Here is a 21393-nt window from a genome sequence, read left to right as displayed (position 1 = left end):
AGAGCATGTTTTTTGTTTGTTACAGTCCCCCTTCTCTGAGCAAATGCCAGTAGCAGGTTAATTGGATCTAAAAACAGACTGCCTTGCCACTTTTTCAACTCAAGGAAAAAGATCCAGGTCTAGGGTAATTTTCTAGGAAGCTTTTAAATTTGATTCCACTAAGAAGTCTCCTTTGTTTTCATTTTTCTTTATGCCTTCAGAAAAGACATTTCCAAGTGTACAAAGGTCCACCATTAAAAATTGATGGGGTTGAGGTGCCTGGGTGGCTCAGTCTGTTAAGTACATGATCCCAGGGTCCTGGGATTGAGCCCCTGGTTGGGCTCACTGCTCAGCAGGGAGTCTGCTTCTCCCTCTACCCCTCCCCCTCCCCCTGCTCATGCTCTCACACTCTCTCTCCCTCTCTCTCAAATAAATAAATAAAATCTTTTAAAAAAATTGATGGGGTTTACTTTAAGCTATAGGTATAGAAATATGCATATGCAGATATATTTTATATAATATACATATAGATATTATAAACTCATACACATATACACAACAACACCTAAAAAGCCTTGAAGGATATTTACCAAAATGTTATTCTTAGTGGTGGGACAATAGATATTTTTGTTTTGCTTCTCCTTGTTTTCTAGTACCTCTAAATTAACCTTTTTCTTATTATAAAGCAAATACAATAAACGTTTGTAAGCACAATGGTTTTTTTAATGAATGAGGTTTATTTATTTTTTTTTTAAAGATTTTATTTATTTATTTATTTGAGAGAGAGAGAGAAACAGCATGAGAGGGGAGAGGGTCAGAGGGAGAAGCAGACTCCCCGCTCAGCCGGGAGCCCGATGTGGGACTCGATCCCAGGACTCCAGGACCATGACCCGAGCCGAAGGCAGTCGCTTAACCAACTGAGCCACCCAGGCGCCCAATGAATGAGGTTTAAAAACAAGGGGTGCCTTCTTTATCTGTTAACACTGTTGAAGAGCTTAGTCTTTTAATTACTACTCTGGAAACAGATAAAATATCTAAACCCTAATGGACTAGGCAGCCCTCAGAATGCCTATGAGGATATTCTGTAGGAATTTATAGTGTTTCCCCAGAATTCATCTCATTCAGCAGCTATGGCAATGTGTATATTTTCATCTGTTGTCCCTGTGCGCATTAAATTTTGCAGAACTTATAAAACACATAAGGTACTTTTACTGTCATTTTTTGGCAATAACTGCCTTTGATTCTTGCACCACCTGTCTTTACTGAGCTTAAGTTCTAGACCTACCAAAATCTACTTAATTTTTTCAAGAACTATGGTCTTAAGGGTATTTCCTAGATAAATTACAGAGCCTAGCAATTTATTATGATTCCTTATTATACTTGTTATTCACATACTGAATTATTATACCTCTTTTTCCTTATGAAATATGACTATTTTAGTACTAAATTCAGTATGTCAGTATCTTAATTAGACATTTGATTTTTTGACTTTTTAGACAGGTAGTACTTCACCCCATTTCACAATTACATACTTTTTTAAACTGTAGGATAAAAAAAATTTTTTCCAACTTTGGTTCTCTGCTCAAATTCGGAGTCAACTGTTAAGTTACAGCCAGGGGGACAATGTGATTACAAAATTGTAGGCACTTGTTGTTTGTTACCCACAAAGGACACAGGAGACAAACAAAAATCAGAGAAATGGCCCCCCTTTTTTTTAAACGTACCGAACCATGGTATTTATGCCCCACTTCTTATACTTAACAATAGAATGTAAGACTTCATGAATATAATTTTTATAATAGTGTAATGGCATAGTCACTGCTTTTTAGCAAATTTATCTAGTTCATTATTGATAGACATTTTAACATGTTTCCATTCTTCACTTGTATGAGTACCGCTGCAGTGTACATCTTTTGCATAAACCATTTTCTGTGTTTCACATAATTTTTCTTCATGTATTCCCAGGATTGAAGTGATTGAATCCAAGGGAATGATCATCTTAAAGTTTCTGATAAATATAAAGAGCTTTCTAAAAATATCACTCCCATTTACCCATCTTCCAACAGTTAATGTGTTCATTCATTTTACCGTCCTTAACAATGAACTTTTTAAGTTTTTGGAAATTTGTTCAGTGACAAATAGTATTTGTTATGGGTGTTTTATTTTTAATTTCACATATTTTAGTAAAGTACATCCTTTTCTTATGGGCATTAAAAATTAGCCATTAACAAGCATGCCTTTTATTGTTTAAGTATCTTTTATATAAGCAAATTTGTGTTCCCCAAAGCAGAAAACAGTCACCTATGTGTGAGGGAAAAGGTCGGTGCAAATGCAAACAAGGCAACGTCAAGGTTTGTGAAGATCAGTCACTGTTGCAGTTTTGTTATTTTCCTTCAAGATTAAAAATTTATCTAAGTGCTTTATGTGTTAGTGTTTCACATTTTATTTTCTACCAAACTTCAGTGTCTCTTGTAAAATTATGTTTATCCTTATCAGAAAACTTAGCAATGTAATTGTTATTCCAGACCCTGGCGCTGCTGAACCAGTTTAAATCTAAACTCACTCAAGCCATTGCTGAAACTCCTGAGAATGACGTTTCTGAAGCAGAAGTAGAAGATGACGAAGGATGGTAAGGGCTTTGACTCCTCTGTATTAACCGTGAACAAACAGGCTCAGAGCAGAGATGCTATTAGGACATTCCCACTATATCGTCCTCTTTTCTTTTTTCTTTCAGACTTCACCTTTCATCATACCCTTGTCATTGTAGGGCCTCAGCACCTTTTGTCTTCATTTCACTTGAGTAAGCCTTTATTGAGTGCTTGGTGTGTTCCCAGTATTATGCTAGCTAGCGGAAAATATACAAGAAATATGTGATGTTCTCCCTGTCCTAAATAACTTTCTAATATTGTGGAAAAGATAAGATTCACATTAAACAGCTAGAAAGCGCCTCAAAAGATTCTAAATCATTAATTTTTTACACTTTCCCACAAACATTTTAGGACTCAGTAATACATTTCATAATCCTACTAAGTTCCTCTTAAAATTTATGACCTACAGGATCCTAGCAATTCATACACAGTCAACTTATTTTTTCTTTGGCTATTTTTCAGCTTTTTAAGACACTGATAAGAAATAAAGGAATTAATGACTCGTACATGTCCTATCCTTAGCACTTTATCCTATAATGGCAAAAGGAAAAAAAAAAAAGGAGTAAGAATTGTGCTTTTCCTTATCACACTCCTCTGTCCTCCAGTTGACTTCACATGTAGTATATTAGGACTCCCCACACCTAACTGCCCTCACCTCCCACTCCACCCTGGCTCAAGCACATTGCTGCAAGCAAGCCAGTGGGTCACCCCCCACATATGACTCACCCTCTGGAGCCTCTGAACTGTCACATGTGCCATTACCCCAACCCAGAATCATAGCCTCACTCCTCTCTGCCAGACAGCATCTCTCTCCTATTTCAAAACTGCTCAACACTCCCATCCTCCAGGAAACCAGTCAGCAAGATTTGTTGAGCGCTCACAAATCTAGAGGGTGGAGGAAAGAGGGCTGGGACACACATTAAAAAAGACATAAAAACACTTATTAAGAAAACATTTAAGCAAGTAAGATTCTACAACTATATATAACTTTAATCAAAAGGGCTGAGGGGATGATTATTTGAATAGAATGAATCCTACCTCCCCTGGGACCCTTAAGTACTTACGTATTTCTCAATATATAGTTTCTGTAGGATCTAGGTTATTTTTTTTTTAACCCTGCGACTTTTTAAATTGGTTTCTATTACTTATGTGTATTTGTTTATACTTAAATTCAAAGTTGCTTAAAGGCAGAAACTGGCTTCTCCCACTGTCCTGTGCCAAAGGGGAAGGCTCAGTGAGTGTTGATTGACCCACAGAGATAAATGCACATTACAAAGAAGAACTTTCTGTTTTTTTATATGACTGGACAGGTTTAGTTTTATTTTGGATTCCTTGAATGTCTCAAAATATCTTTCAAATGTTTTGGGTTCAACCACCGCACAAAAAAATGTTTTGCCAAGTCCTCTTCCCCTTATTTTTGAATCCATATGCATTTTTTAAGGAAACATGATCCATGTGTTTCTGATTCATTTACACTTAACTCATCAAGATGGTGTTTTGTAAGAGCAGTTTGATGCCCAATAAGTTTTTTTAACCTTTTTATAAGCCATTTAAGTCCTTTTTTATTGAACAGGAAAGTCACCAACAAATTTAAACCCAGAAGTTTCATTTGAATCTCATAACCCGCAGGATTCAAATTTACTTTTAACTTGGCAAGACCATTTAACTTCCCAAGGTTCTTCCTAGCCACTTGGTTCAGTATTCTCTCATTGTGAATTCCTCATTAGCTTCAGATGTCAATTAGTGTTTTTAAAATTGTCATTCTTGCTTTTGTAGTGATTTCACAGAACAATCTATGTTCTAACATCCTCATTAGAAAGTAAATAAATGGAAAAACTTTACCAGATGGTAAAATCACTGGTCAATGATGTTGACCACTTCTCCATCTGGGGAACAAAAATAAGTGGTAAAGGAAGGGTAAGTAAGTTAAGTTAAAGACCTAGTCTTCACCAGGTCTTCAGGGGGTTCATTTCTACCCTCAATTGCAGTCTCCTTAACAGAAAGTCAGAACTGTAAACTATGTACCTACACACTTTTCGTATTTGTTTTATTTGACATCTAATAAAATACCTTTCATGTTCAAGGCACTAAAGAGAATCCTACAGAATACATGGGACCCTTTTTATCCCACTATAGACTATTGAAATTTTGTAACCTGATAAACAACAACATCCTTTCTGTTCATAAATGCACCCGTTCAACTTTATCCGGTCTCTAGTGATTTAGATCATCTCTCATAAAGTATATTCCACTCAGAAAAGAAGTCTTGTATTCAAAATGATTTATGGCAAATATTATGAGTGCATGGCATGTGCATGTGTGTTATGCATAAATTACATGGTTACCAGACTATTTTGTAGGTCACGGTTACCGCTTTTCTAAGAAGTGAAAGTCAGCCAGTGCCGTACTACACTGTCAGGGTCTGTTATCTGAGGTAAAATGATTGCTTCTCAGACATTTTTATGTGTCCGCATGAGTGACCACACATTGAGGGATCATTTTCATTTTCTGTCAAGATAGAAACCATTACCAATTTGTTATGTTTTCTTTTACTTGGCAAACTGTTCTATTCGCATTTTTGGCTGAGCTGCTGTATTGGCATGGTATACAACAGACATTTGGGTACCATTCAGCAGCATTCTACTTTTCGTGCAAAAAAAAAAAAAAAAATGGGGGGGAGAGAAAGAAAAGAAATATGATTCTATTGTAAACACTGTATATGGTGTTTGATAATTATTCCCAGATTTCACTGTCTAACAAGGCATTTAAATAAGTGTTATTAGTAGATCTAAGCTGAAATGCATGATAGAAATTTTTCACTCAAAATTATTAGGATTCTTCCTTTGTTGGGATATACGCTGCCAATACTTGGTGGCAGTGATAGCTCCCAGATTCCAGTGTAGCCGCTAAAGTAGCCTCGTTGCCGCTACATTCCTTCATCCCACAGCATCGCGCTCTTAGGGCTATAGGATCCTTCTTCAAGCATGGATTTTCTAAAACCAATTAGATACATGGCAGGAGTCATCAGCCAACAGATTCATGTGACCATGTGGATGAAGTCCATATGCCATTTTGGGTTTGGTTAGATAAGGCTTGGTTAGCTCCCAAAAAAGTTTTGAGAGAGCTGTGTCTGACAAGATAATAGAGAGACATAAAAAAGAAAGCCACCTGCTCCTACAGAACAAAATCAGCATTCCAAGGAGAGGAGAAAAATTAAATCTATGAGAGTAAAGTGCGGTTTTGTGAACATTTAACTATTTACTACTAAGTTCCATTGAAATTTTTTCCAGACTGTTAAATCTAACATTAACCTAATCCTTTACAACAAATATACATGACAAAATAATAAACAGTATAAAGTCTGTCCGCTTTGCTCCCTCCTTCTCTTCTCATCTCTCTCCCCCTACCACTTTCCATAGTACATACAGTATTCAGTATCATAAGAATTAGAGAAACACTAACAATTGCATTGGTTGCCTCAAGTATTTTAATAATTATTTTTATTATATAAGGAAAAGATGTTCACTGTAGCAAAACCAGAATACAGACCCCTCAAAGAAAATAAATAAAAATCAACAGTGATCCCAACCTCAACAGTAAATACTATTAATTTATACCCTTCCAGATATTTTTATGCATATATATATTTTTCACAGAAATGAGATCATATAATGCCATAATCTTATAACTTGCTTTCTTCCCTCAGCAATATACAGTAAGTACTTTTCCTTGACATACATAATTTTATGATGAATTTTTATGTTTTTGTGTTATGGCCACATAGTCATTTATATGATAAACCACAGTTTACTTGATCAGCCCTATGTTGCTGGATATTTAGGCTCTTTCCAGTTTTTATTATTATATACAACACTGTAATGAACATCCATGTGTCCTCATCATTGCCAGTTTTCTCCGGATTAATTCCAGAACTGGAATTTCATAGTCAGTGGGTATGCATATTAGGTTTCTGCTAAATATTTTCAAGTGGCCCTCCCAAAATGTCATTCCAGTTTATACTCCCATGTAAATATCATTTTTATGACTTGCTTTTAGGGCTGTTAGAATCTCAAGGATTAATTAAGATACTCTGCAGTACTTAGTGAAAGAGAATAACATTTTAGAAAAAATGCTTTGCCCTTGTAAAGTTTTAAAAAATACAAACAGTCTGGTTTGCTTCTGTTTTTAATAAAACTGGTACAAATTTCATCATGACTCCTCAGCATCCTCAGGTCTAAGTGGTTTTGTTCTTGATTCTGAAAAATTCTCCTTCCAAGATAATCTTATAGGTTAGAACTTTTGGATCTAGATTTTTGTTTGTTTGTTTTTGTTTTTCAATTTTATTACTGCACCTTGACTTGCATTAAAAATCAGTTTGTCCATCGGTCACAATTTGTTTGTGCTAGAGATTGGAGTTCAAGAACCAAGGTTTAGCATGAAGTAGTTTTCAAGTGTTCCTCTGGAGTTAGCATACCATAGAAGTAACAAGTACCGGTTTGCCTGAGTAGCCAAAACTGAAAATTTAATAATACAGATATAAAAGTAATTATTGACAGACCCATTCAGAGCTACTTATAAGATACCATTGAAGGACATAGCTTCATCTCACTGGCAAAGCTTTAAACACCTTTTATATATAATACATACTGTAATTTGTATATGATTTAGTCATGTATTGAGTAAAGGATGCAGTAACTACAAATGAATATTTTAATTATAGTTGCCACTTCATTCAGTCAGGACTTTCCCAGGCATGGGTAATAAGTAAGTGTAGACAAACCCAAATACAGGTATAAGGACAGACGCTGTGAGAATAGTGAAAGCCCACATTAGCAAAGTGAGAGATCTTCTTTACCCCTTAGCATTAGCTAGGGCAGCAGGTCTCAAAAATTTTGTCTCTGGACTCCTTTATACTCTTAAAAATTAGTGAGGACTCCAAAGAGCTTTTATTTGTATGGAATATATCTATTGATACTTACCTTCTAGAAATTAAAACTAAAAAAATTAAAATCACTAAAAATATTTCATGTTAACATAAAAGTTTTATGAAGAACCGTTGTATTTTCATAGGAGAAAATCTAGTAAGAAGAGTGGCACTGATTTACCCTTTTTTTTTTTTGCTTACCTTTTTTACATACCTCCAGTGTCTGATATAACAGGAGCAGCTGGGTTCTCATATCTGCTTCCGCACTCTGTTTTGACCCCACACATCATGTAGTCTCTGAAGAATTCCACTGTACATTCCTAGGATAAGAATGAAAAAGGCAGGGGCGCCTGGGCGGCTCAGTCGTTAAGTGTCTGCCTTCAGCTCGGGTCATGGTCCCAGGGTCCTGGGATCGAGCCCCGCATCAGGCTCCCTGCTCCGCAGGGAGTCTGCTTGTCCCTCTCCCACTCCCCCTGCTTGTGTTCCCTCTCTCGCTGTGTCTCTCTCTGTCAAATAAATGAATAAAATCTTAAAAAAAAAAAAAAAGAATGAAAAAGGCAAATAATGTTTTAGTATTCATACTAAAATAATTGCCATTGGAGACACAGAGTACCCCAAGTCACACTTTGAGAACTGATGGACTAAAGCATCTTTAGTCATTGTGTCATTGTTTCATGGTGGTTCTTTTTTGTTAGATATAATAACCCAATCTATAGGTCCTGGGAAGCTTTATTCAACTTCCCAGTTTGTGATCCTTGTTTTCAAGCAGTACCAAAGTAATGCTTTCTGAATTAAATGTGTCCAACCTATTGTTCTAGACCTGCTTACAGCACAATTCTTACCATGCCCATAGCAATTCCAAACTGACCCTTAACTGTTGGTTTTTTTTTTCTTTTTCAGAAATGTTTTGTAATAGACCTTATTTTTTTAGTCCAGTTTTAGATTCACAGCAAAAGTGACCAGGAAGTGTAAAGAGTTCCCATATTCCCCTGCCTCCCCCTCCCCCAACACACAGCTATCTCAACTATCAATATCCCACACCAGAGGTACATCTGTTACAAATGATGAACCTACACTCACACATCATGCTCTCTCAAAGGCCACAGTTTACATTAGGGCTCACTCTCAGTGATATATATTCTAGGGTTTTGGACAAATGTGTGACGACATGTTTCCATCATTATAATACCATGCAGAATAGTTCCACTGCCCTAAAAATTCTCTATGTTCTGCCTCTTCATCTCTCACTTTCTGGCTAATGCTGGCAATCACAGATGATTTTACTGTGTGCGTAGTTTTGCCTTTTCCAGAACGTCATATAGTTGGACTCACAGAGTATGTAGCTTTTTCAGGTTGGCTGCTTTCACTTAGTAATATGCAGTTAAGATTCCTCTACATCCTTTCATGGCTTCATAGCTCTGTTTTTAGTGCTGAATAATATTCCATTGTCTGTATGTAGCACATTTTACTTATGCACTCACCTACTAAAGGGCATCTCAGTTGCTTCCAAGTTTTGGCAATTATGAATAAAGCTGCTGTAAACATCCATGTGTAAGTTTTTGTGTGGACATAAGTTCTGGGGTAAATATCAAGGAGCATGACTTCTATATCATATGGTAAGAGCATGTTTAATTTTGTAAGAAACCGCCAAACTACCATCCAAAGTGGCTTGACCATTTTGCATTCCCACTGCAATGAATGAGCGTTCCTGTTGCTTGACTTCCTTACTCGCATTTGATGTTCTCAGTGTTTTGGATTTTGACCATTCTGATAGGTGTAGAGTGGTATTTCATTGTTATTTTAATTTGCAATTCCTCAAGGACCTGTGATGTTGATCATCTTTTCACATGCTGTTTGCCATCTCTATATCTACTTTGGTGAGGTGTCTGCTAAGGTTTTTTGCTCACTTTTTAATCAGGTTGTTCACTTTCTTATTACTGAGTTTTAAAAGTTCTTTGTATATTCAGGTGTGTCTTTTGTAAATATTTTCTCCCAGTCTGTGGCTTCTCTTCTTATTCTCTGGACATTGTTTTTCACAGAGCAGAAGTCTTTTAATTTCAGTGAAGTTTGTCTTATCCATTGTTCGTTTCATGGATCATGCCTTTGGTGTTTCATCTAATAGCCAAGGTCATCTAGGTTTTCTCCTGTTATCTTCCAGGAGTTTTACACTTTTGCATGTTGCATTTCAGTCTATGATCCATTTTTTAATTGAAGTATAATTAACATACAGTGTTATATTAGTTTCAGGTGTATGACATTGATTCAACGGTTCTCTACATTACTCAACCACAGTAAGTGTAGTCACCATCTGTCACCATACAATGTTATTACAATATTATTGACTATATTCCCTATGCCATACTTTTCATCTCTGTGACTCACTTACTTTGGTCTATGATCCATTTTGAATTATTTTTTGTGAAGTCTGTAAGGTCTGTGCCTAGGTTAATTTTTTTTCTTTGCTTTTGGAGTGTTTATATTTTCGCAGACTTTTTGGTTTTAACAAGTCTGCAGAGTTACTTTAATGTACAATCTCATCATTTCTTTTAAAACAGCCTGTTAAGTATATTTTTACCCAATTATCAATTATTCCGATTAATAAGGTTATACAAAATAACTGACAGAGTAGAAGTCACTTATATTTGACTTTAAATATACATACTTTTTATGCTTTTTGATCATATAGTCTTCTACTGGTAGTAGGAGATAAAGGTGGCTCTGAATCCTACGAATTCATTCTTGAAGCAGATATTTGCATATGCTATATTTCAGGTACCCTGCTAGGACCTTAATGCTGTCTTCTCTTATTTAACCCTCCGAGGGCTCGTAGGTTAGAGACCAGCCATGGTGGACTTGTTTCTTACAACTCCACCAGATAATTAGGATTAGTCCCATTCTATAAATGAGGAAACTTTGGCCCAGAAAAGTAGGTTATTTGCCCAAGATCACACAGTAATAAATGGTGAGGGGTCACACTTAGGACCCCATCCTGCTTCCAGAACAGTGATTTCAACATGAAGAAATAATTAATAGAGTGAAGGGGGGAAAATCAACTTGACTTTCATAGACCTTTGATTCTAAATCATAATATCTGTTTTCTAGAGCTGGTTACAGCATATATCATCCATTCTCATGTTTGGAATACTTTCTGCATTCCTTTAAAGAAATGCACCACCATGGGCGCCTGGGTGGCTCAGTCGGTTAAGTGTCTGCCTTTGGCTTGGGTCATGATCCTGGAGTCCCGGGATCGAAATCGAGTCCCACATGGGGCTCCCTGATAAGCGGGGAGTCTGCTTCTCCCTCTCTCCTTCACCCCGCTTGTGCTCTCTCTCACTCTCTCTCGCTCTCTCTCTCTCTCAAATAAATAAATAAAATCTTTAAAAAAAAAGAGAAAAGAAAAAAAAATGCACCACCATGGAGGCTCTCTGTAATCCTACATGTTGAATTATCTTTTAATTATATTGCAAGCTGTTAAATCAGACTGCCTGAGTAAGCAACCTCTATTGCAAGCCTCAATTTCTTCACCTGTAAAGTGGAGATAACAATATCTACCTCAGAATTATTATTAGAATTAAATGAGATAATTCATGTAAGGCAGTTGTAAGTTACAAAGTACCCGACTCTAAGGAAATGCTCAGGAAATATTAGGTGTGAGAGAGGGAAGGGGGCGTGCATAGTACTGGGGTAATATTGGTAAGGCCTGACAAATTACTAAAGCAGCACAAAATAAACATTCTAAATTAACTTGACAAATTGTTATATAGTTGGCTTGATGTAATAATATCAAAGAAAAATAATATATAAAGAAAAGGCAAATGTTAATTTACCTCAGTTACGTTGTCTGTGACCAAGAAGGAATGTAGATAAATTCATTAAATATGCTAGTTGTGCTCAATGGTTCTATTTTAAAATCTCTTGAGAAAAGGAGAAAAGTATTGTAAAGCAGGTTCCTTAGCTGAATCCAGATTATATAATCCTCAGGCTTCCAGGGTATACCTAATGTAAATTTAGCATTCAGAGAAAGAAGAGGAGAGTGGACAAGATAACCTTTTCTGTGCTGGGAATACACAATCATCGATTATGGACTTGGACTCTCTCCAGAATTTATCTTTTTTTCTTGCTTTCTTTCTTTCCTTTTTTTTTTTTTTTAAGCTGACAGCATTTTGAAACAGGAAAGGCCCTGTAGGCATAAGTAGTTCATTTTTATTGGAAAGAAAATTTAAGGAGCCAAGGTCCTTGGGATTAAGCACAATGTAGTAAAAAAGTTATTTCACAATGGGAGTTACAGATAGCAACCAAGCCAGTACAAAATGAAAGTTGCCATTGTACACAGGCAATCAAGAAAATATGAACAAAAGTTCTGTTACTTTAACCATATCTGGAAGTTAAATGATGCTTAAAGTGAGATAGAAAAACACAAATACTAAGATTCCAGGTGAAATTTAGTGAAAGAAGATGCAGAATTTGTATATAGTTGCTTGTATTTCTATAAAAACAATTTTAATTTGTGTCATTTCTTTCATAGAATGTTTAGATGAAATTAATACAAATTGTCATATTGATTTTTCAAATAACCTAATTTGTGTTTATAATAGTCAATATAAAAAACATTGAAAAAGGACAGGAAAGAAAAAAATCAATAGTAATTTCATACCTCACAGAGAATCATCATTAATGCTTCTGTCTATCCTCATATATATATATATATATATATATATATATATATATACACTTTCCTCAAGAATGGAAAAATTTATCCAATTTTTCGTTGTAAGTTTTTCATGAGTGAATAATCCAACAGTTATATATTTTTAAGTCCACTGTTATTTCCTTAGGTTAAAGGATGTGAAACTGCTGAGTCAAATATTTTTTTTTATTTTAACAAGGAATAATTTACATATAAGAAGTTGCATAGTTCTTATTTGTTCATTTTGGTTAGTTTTAAAAATTGTATACACCCATGTAAACACCACCAACACAAGATCTAGAACATATACATCACCCCTGAAAGTTCCCTCATGCCCCTTTCAACCAGTTCTTTCCCCAAAATCATTCTGATTTTTCTCAGCTCAGGTGTGTCTTGATAACATCTTTGCTAGATTGCATTCCAGAAAGTTAAATTATTTATACCTGTACCAGCAACACATGAAGTTGCTGGTTTCTCCTTACGCTAAGTAATATGTATGTGTATGTTGTAATATATCACAGATAACAGGTAAAGATACATTAATCTTTGCCAGTTTCTACTTTGTATTATTTTGTATTTCTTTGTTTACTGGTAAAGTTGAACTTTTTAGGGGTTCTGGGTGGCTCAGTAGGTTAAGCGTCTGCCTTCGGCTCAGGGTCCTGGAATTGAGCCCCACATTGGGCTCCTTGCTCAGCAGGGAGCCTGCTTCTCCCTCTCCCTCTCCGGGCCACTCCCCCTGCTTGTGTTCTCCCTTTCTCTCTCTCTCTGTCAAATAAGTAAATAAAATCTTAAAAAAAAAAAGTTGAACTTTTTAAAGATGTTAACTGGCCATTTATATTTCATCACTCTTGTGGTGGTTGTTAGTTGTGTAGTATGATTATATATTTCTTGCTGATTTACAAAATTTCTTAAATATGAAGGATATTTTTGGTTTTAAATATTTTTACTAGTTTGCCATTACAATTTGTGTGGGGGTTGTTTTGTTTTGTTTTGTTTTGTTTTTAACATGGAGTTTTAAATGTGCATTGCTAAATCTGCCAATCTTTTCTTCATGTTTGTGGCCCAATGTCATTCTTTAGGTTTTCATAATCCCAGGATTATGTAAATACCTACTTAAATCTTTCCCTAGTGTTTTTATAATTTTATTTTTAATTGACATCTTTACCTGGAATTGATTATTTGGTGTATTATGTTAAATTATTCTTGCAACGTTTTTTTCTATATTGCTAACTTGCACTATTGAATAATCCTGTGTCCCCCCCCCCCACTGATATTAAACACATCCTTTATCATAGAGTAAGGCCTTAGGAATATTTTTGGGTCAATTTCATTATTTTACATGGATTTTTCTGTCTGTTCCTGTGTCAGTACTTCACTACTAAATTATTGTAGCCATATAATAGTATTTAATATCTGGTAAGCAAGTTGGACCTTTATTGTTCAACACATATTTTTACACTAAAAGCTTAAGCATCTGGATAATGTGCTCCATTCGTATTTTCTCTGAGGTAACCACACCTGGAAAATTCTTAGACAACTGACCATGGAATCAATAAAAAGGCCCCATTATTTAACAGGTGGGCACTACCTGAATTTCAACCCTAGTGCCAAGAAGGAAATAATCAGTCTTAAGACAAACTCCCTACCTTCAAAGTAATGGAAAAGATTGCATGTGGAAAATAAGTAGCATGAGGAATAAAAAAGAACAAAATCTAGGATATTTGATTGCCATTTTATGGTATAGGTTTATAAATGTTTTTATGAGAAGTTTGATCAGAATTTTTTCCATCTCCCTGGTACTGAACAAAAAAGCACAAAGGATTAACAAAGTCATACAGTAGATAACATCTCACTTTTATTTTACATGATGTCAATCCCCAGGACATCTAGGATGGCCATATATAAATGCAAGCCACAAAATCTTCTTCCAAAGACATTCATTAATAATCTTCCTACTACCCGGGGCGCCTGGGTGGCTCAGTTGGTTAAGCGACTGCCTTCGGCTCAGGTCATGATCCTGGAGTCCCGGAATCGAGTCCCGCATCAGGCTCCCTGCTCAGCAGGGAGTCTGCTTCTCCCTCTGACCCTCCCCTCTCTCATGTGCTCTCTCTCTCTCTCTCTCATTCTCTCTCTCAAATAAATAAATAAATAATCTTTAAAAAAAATAATAATCTTCCTACTACCTACCATTTTGAATTATTAACATCCCTTATCCTCTCTGGTATTGCAGATAACGAAGTTAAATGTAATAATAATGTTCTGTTCTTTGTGTGCTGGCCATGAAATTTAAAATGTCGGGCTTGGGCTGTTTTTTAGTAGAAATAAAAGTTATAAGAAGAAGCTAACCTTTACTGAACGTGTACAAAGCACCAATCCTTTTTAAACCTATAAGCTAGATCTTATTCTTATGCCCAAATCATATGGGAAGAATCTGAAGCACAGAAAGGTTAAGTAATTTTGGTCAAGATGTCATAGCTAGGAAGTGGTAGTTCTCAAAAATAACTAATCATGCTTGGTTCAATAGTTTGTGTGTGTGTGTGTGTGTGTAATTTTATATTATAACAATTTCTCTAACTGAGCTAGCCTATATATTTTTCGCAGTTGCTTATAAAGAAGTGTTGTTGTTTTTTAGACTGTAGTAAGAAGGCCAAACAAGTGACTTCAGGACTTCATTATAAATTTTTGGTCAAAAATTGTCTATCCCCCTTAAAATCATGGCAGATATTAAGTCCATGTCCCTAATATTATAAACCCTATATTATTTGAAGAATTAAAATTCAGAACGTTATTTAAAAGTTTGTTTAACTTAAACTAAGAAGCTCCTCTTTTAGCCACATTTACCCATAATTTTCCATGGGAATATAAAGAATAGAGTGGTTATGAATATGGGATTTGGAGTCAGACCTGATTTGAATCCCCATTTGGAAATTTACTAGCTGTGTGATTTCAGGCAAACTGTTACAACCTTTCTAATCCTGTTCCTTAAACTGTAATCTGAGGATAATAATAGTACCTTTCTGATAGGTTAGTTTGTGGGTTAAATGAAATACTTGTTTTTAGAGGATTTAGCAGAGTGTCAGTGCTCAACAAATGTTTTGTTCTTCTTATTTTTGATGTCATCATTGTTATTTTTTTAAATTAATTTCTCTGTATTTGTCAGTAGGTCAAAATGATGATTAGAATTTATACCATTTCTATAACGTTTGACAGTTTTTATGACGTTTTCTTAATTAACCCATAATAAGTTGCAGTAATTAACTTTAGTTTCTGTCATAATTCTTTCTGAGATAAAATAAATTTGAGATTTGATATTTTTATGGTAAACAGTAATGCCTCATTAATGAAATATTGTTTTTTTTCCCTTGAGGCTGGTACTAAAAAAGTGGTGGGGTGGAGGGGATATCAATTAAAAATAAAATTTAAATATAATGCAAAAGAACATCATCACTTTAGAGGGCAGAGAATTATAAGTTCAGTGTAATGTAAATGTTTTTCTTCCATTCCTCTCCCTTACCCAAGTTCTAAAGTAGTAATATGATTATATGGAAGGAAGGAATATGATTATAAGCCTTGTTCCCTAATTAGTGTTCATTTTATAAAGGACTATAATGCTGCAGAAGACCAATGAGATTCTTCATAAATAGGAACTTGTCAGAGTCACGGACCGTGGAAAGGTGGTGGTTTTATTTCTAAGCCCTCTGACCAATCCCTGAAGTCACCTCTTTTTCTGCCTTTTTCTTCTGTATAAAGAAAACTCTTCTGTATTGACTCTGCTTTCATACAGTTTGAACTGAAATAAATTTCTATCACATTAGGTAAGTTTGCTTTGTTCATGGATTTGTTCTGAGAGAGATGGGCAGATAGCCATGTACCCCAGCTGCTTACCAGGCGTTTTTGACTGAGAACTCCATCTTCCCAAGTTGTTTTGTTAGTTCACTAGCCACAGATTAAATGTTATTGGCTGAGCAGTTGGTTAAACCCCAGGGCAGGTGTAAGAATGCGTATTACAGGCTTATCCCGGAAAGCTTCTTAAATCCTTCCACCTGTATCCTACTGAGTGTGAAGCATGTTAGATAGGCAAGAAAGCTGAGAAATTATTCCCACGCTGATGAAGATATTTTAAAAATTACATCTTTCACTTTTGCTCCAACAATACTCACTATTTATTAAAAACACTCTATAAGGATTATTTTTTTTTCTTTTTAAATGAGGGAAACAAAAGGTTTTATAAGAGTTGGCTTTTCAAAACCCCAAACCAAGGGAGAAATATTAACATTCATTCAAAATTCAGAAGAAAGGAAGTTTTCCCATGTTAATGGTGAAGAGTAAAAGAAATTCCACTAGTGTTTATCTTTGTTTTCTTTTTCCATAGGCCAGCGTCTTTCTTGGTTTACCTAATGTTCTGTTTTCCTATACTTTCTTCATTTGTATATCAAATATTTAATAATACATTTTTTTATTTTTTGTTACTATTGTCCTCCTACTATCAATTTTTAAATCTCTCTTCTAAGTTTTGGCCATTTCTGTCTGCATTTTTCTCTGCTTCCTTTAAGTCACTGTTTCTGTTTCCCATTTTGAGTCTTCTTTCATCCTTTTCGTCCTTGATTTCTTTCGCTTGTTTAGCCTCTTCTGCTTCTCAGACACCTCTGTCCTGTGCTACCCTGCTCTGCTGGACATGAAGACCCCAGCGACTTCACTTTCCTGGACTTTTTTTTTTCACATACTTTGATCTCTGGCCTCATTCATGTTTTGTCTGTCTCTCTGTCTCTTCATATGAATTACTGTCATTTCTACTATCTAATTCCTGTTGAAAAAGACACACTATTTTCATATGTAGTGATACTTTAACTCTTTAACTTCTTAATTCCTAAAGAAGCTTTAACATTTGTGAAAAGAACCCTAAGCTACTTGTAATCAGTGATGGAGAAAAGTTCTAAAATTAAAAGTTCATAAGGTTTTTACCTAAATATTACATTTTGATAGTTAAGATACTATCAAAATGAAATTTAAAAATCATCCAATTGATGTTTTAAAATATATTCTAGAAATCATAAGAAAATGTCAAAAGTTTAAACAAAATTGATGTTTACATTTTAAATAGTATCAAAAGTGAACACAGAATCACAGAAAAAAAAGAGTTGTAATATTTGGGGTTGATAATGTCATTATTCTCTATATGGCGAGTTTTGATTAATTCATTTGAAGTAAAGCTAAAAGCTTATGATTTTCATATTAGATATACTTTCTTAAAATTGTAATAAATACCAAATGTTTAACATAGTTACCCAGATTCTGCAGAAATTATTTTGATCTTTATTTTTCATTAGCAGCAAAAGTACCTGTAACAGTATCTGTCATCTTTAGGCTTCCAAAGTTTCTAGACTATGAACTGGGAAGCAGGCTTCAGTTTGATAAATAAGTTCAATATCTTCTCTTTAGTTACTTATATGTAAAATAGAATGGAGGAAACCAGGTTATTTGCAGATCTAGAAAATCCAAAGTTATCCACCAAAAGTTCTAAGACTTCAGTATTGTGGCCAAATACAAAATAAATACACAAAGATCAATATCAGTTAATCAATTAATTAGTGCCCTGAAATAATCACTTAGAAAATATTTTTTTAAAGATTTTATTTATTTGAGAAAGACAGAAAGCACAACTAGTCGGAGGGCAGAGGGAGAGAGAGAAGCAGACTCCCCACTAAGTAGGGAGCCCGACATGGGTACTGGATCCCAGGACCCTGAGATCATGACCTGAGCCAAAGGAAAACGCTTAACCAAATGAGCCACCCAAGCACCCTGAAAACATTTTTTATTTAAATTAAGAAAATACAACCTGCTTTATGGCTAAATAGGTATACTATGTTTCTAGAATGCTTAATTTTTAACAAAAAACAAATTATCTCAAAATTATTTCATAAACCTAATATAATCCAAATAAAAATACCAGTTGAAGGAGGGAGAAAAATATGCAAGCAAAAATAGCCAAGAAATTTTTTTAATAAAAAAAATAGGAAAGTATAACTTCTCACTCCTTAGGTATGGGCTATGCATAATAACTTCCCTCCAAAGAGTACAACATGGAAAGCTGGGGCAGGGGGCGTGGAGAATAACTTTAGAGTGGAGAAAACTGACAAGCACTCAGTGAGGTGATCAAGGTCAACTTCAACATCATAAATCATGTTGGTAATATTTGCCTTTGATAAAATGTAATGAAAATCACACTTTGCATTGTGGTCTTTCTCCCAGTAGCCCATAGCCCACTCTGATCATGAGAAAAACATCAGATAATTTCTATTAGTGTAGGCATCCTACAAAATTCCGAACCAGTACTCCTCTAAACTGTCAAAGTGATCAAAACAAGGAAATTCTGAGAAATCACCATAGCCAAGATTAGCCTAAGAAAACATGGCAACTAATGTGATATCCTGATTGGGATCCTGGAACAGAAAAAGGGACATTAGGTAAAAGCTAAGTGTATTAGTCTCCTAGGGCTACCATAACAAAATACCACAGACTAGGTGGCTTAAACAATAGAAATTTATTTTCTCACAGTTTTGGAGGCTAGAAGTCTAAGATGAAAGTGTCAGCAGGGTTGATTTCTAGTGAGACCTCTTTCCTTGGCTTGCAGATAACTACCTTCTTGTTCTATTATCACATGGCCTTCTCTCTGTGTGCATGTGCTCTTCATGGTTCTTCTTCTTCTTTTAAGGACATTAGTTCTCTTTGGATTAAGGCACACCTTAATGACCTCATGTAATCTTTCTTTTAATTGAGGTATAATTAACATATAATATTAGTTTCAGATGTGCAATGTAATTATTCAATATTTGTATGTATTGCAAAATGACATTTTATCTTAATTACCTCTGTTAAGGCCGTATCTCCAAAGACAGTCATATTGGGAGTTAGATCTTCAACTTATGAATTTGGGGGAACACAATTTAGTCCGTAACAAGGAAATATAAATAAGCTATGGATTTAATAATAAGATATCAATATTGGTTCATTAAATGTAACAAATGTACCATACTAACATGAGATGGTAATAATAGGGAAAATTGATTTGGAGGTATAAGGGAACTGTCTGTACTAACTGCTCAATTTTTCTGTAAATCTAAAACTCTTGAAAAAATAGAATCTATTTTTAAAAATAAGCAAATTTTTAGAAATTTTTTTAAGAGTAAGAAAGTAATGATATTTGCCAGTCAGATGCCAAAATTATGAAAAGAGAACTGTAAGAGTGCTGTTGAAAATACAGGTGGATACTTACATGGTATTAATGTGAAGAAAGACTTAAGTATGACTTTAAAGACAGAGACCACAAAGGAAGAGGCTGCTCACAATGACTATATAAAAAATTGTAAAGTTCTATATGGAAGGGAGGAAAAAAGAAAGAGGAATGGAGGGAGGAAGAAAGGAGATAGGTAAGTGAGAAAACTCAACAAAAAAACAAAATTAAAGGACAAATGATAAACTGGAAAAGGTATTTTCAATGTATGTGATGAATATAGATTTATTTTCTTAATATAGTAAAATTTCTCACAAATCCCTAAGGAAAAGCTGAATATCACATTTTTTCAATGGGCAAAGGATATATACACACATATCACAAAAGAAGAAATACAGATAGCCAAATACATGGGAGAAAGGGAAAACAAAATATTAAAGCAAAATAAGACACTCTGCCAATGAGGGTGTAAATTGATAAATCCTCTCTGGAGTGAAGTTAGACCATTCGTATGAAATACCTTAAAAATATACAAATCTTTGTCCCAAGAATTCTACTTCTGGGAATATATACTAAGCATGAGTAAAGATTCTCTATTATAAATGACAGAAATATCTTAAACAAAAATAGGGAATCTATCAGCATGGGAAGCTTAAGAAGTAGAGCTAGGGCATGAGTAGATCAGAGAATTCAACCAGTGTCAGGAATCTCTCTCTTTTTTCTGTCTCTTGGCTCCATTTTCCTCTCAGTTGGCCTCATCCATCGACCAGGCTTCCCCTAGGGGGTGGGAAAGATGGCCGTCAGAAGCTCTAGGATCATGTTATCGTCAACCCAGTAGTTCTAGGAAATGTTCTTGAACCAATTCTGTTTGGCCTTTTCTAATTCAAATGCCCATGCCCTGATGTAATCACTGGTTATTCTGGGCAGACCTATTACATGTGTCCCCTTACTGGGACAAGGACAGGGGATGTCATCCCGCTCCAACAACATGGACTCAGAGTGGAGAAGGGTCATTTCTGAAAGAGAAAGAATTATGCTACCAAAAGAAAGAATACTGAACCAGCCTCTCCTCCCCAAAATTTCTACAAATAAGAAAATCCAAATTTTTCTTATTCACATAGATATTATTAGCAGCATTTTGTTTATAAAAGTGAAAATTTGAACAAGCCTAAGAATCCTACAACACAGGGTTGATTGTAAATTGTCTATAGGATGAAATATTAGACATTTTTTTTTTTAGATTTTATTTATTTATTTGAGAGAGACATTACTAGCAGTGGGGAGGAGCAGAGGGAGAGGGAAAAGCAGACTCCCCGCTGAGCAGGGAGCCCCCGATGCGGGGCTCGATCCCAGGACCCTGAGATTATGACCTGAGCTGAAGGCAGACACTTAACTAACTGAGCCACTCAGGCACCCCCAAATACTAGAAAATAATTAAATGATGTAGAAGTATACTTATCTGGGGCATCTGGGTGGCTCAGTAGGTTAAGCGTCTGCCTTTGGCTCAGGTCGTGATCCCAGAGTCCAGTTATTGAGTCCCATGTCAAACTCCTTCTTCAGCGGGGAGTCTGCTTCTGCCCCTCCCCTCTGCCCCTCCCCACCGCTCATGCACTCTCTCTCAAATAAATAAATAAAATCTTAAAAAAAAAAAAAAAAAGGTAGAGTTATTCATGTAAAGAAAGATGATTGTGGTATAGTTGGGTATGAAATACAAATTATAAAATTTATGCATTATGATCCCTTCATATATATATATATACACACATGTGTATATATATACACACATATACACACACATATTACATATAATACATACATGCATATATATATATATGTACATAGAGATGCACAGGAAAAGTACAGGAAGCGATGTACCTATATATTTACAGTAATTATTGATGAGCTATGAGATGATTTTTGTTTC

At 35.2% G+C, this 21393-nt stretch overlaps 1 protein-coding gene across 1 annotated transcript in view; it reads left to right on the top strand.

The window, feature by feature from the left end:
* CWC27 (CWC27 spliceosome associated cyclophilin) overlaps positions 1-21393 on the top strand; it is a 192489-nt gene that overhangs the window by 161526 nt on the left and 9570 nt on the right. The window contains exon 13 of the mRNA XM_032404340.1: positions 2505-2608. Within this exon, the coding sequence (XP_032260231.1) occupies positions 2505-2608 (104 nt within the window). The remainder of the gene's footprint in view (positions 1-2504; positions 2609-21393) is intronic.

This window comes from Phoca vitulina, unplaced genomic scaffold (genome assembly GCF_004348235.1).
Source record: "Phoca vitulina isolate PV1807 unplaced genomic scaffold, GSC_HSeal_1.0 scaffold6, whole genome shotgun sequence".
Classification (NCBI taxonomy): domain Eukaryota; kingdom Metazoa; phylum Chordata; class Mammalia; order Carnivora; family Phocidae; genus Phoca; species Phoca vitulina.
This window is presented reverse-complemented; position numbering and strand designations above follow the sequence as displayed.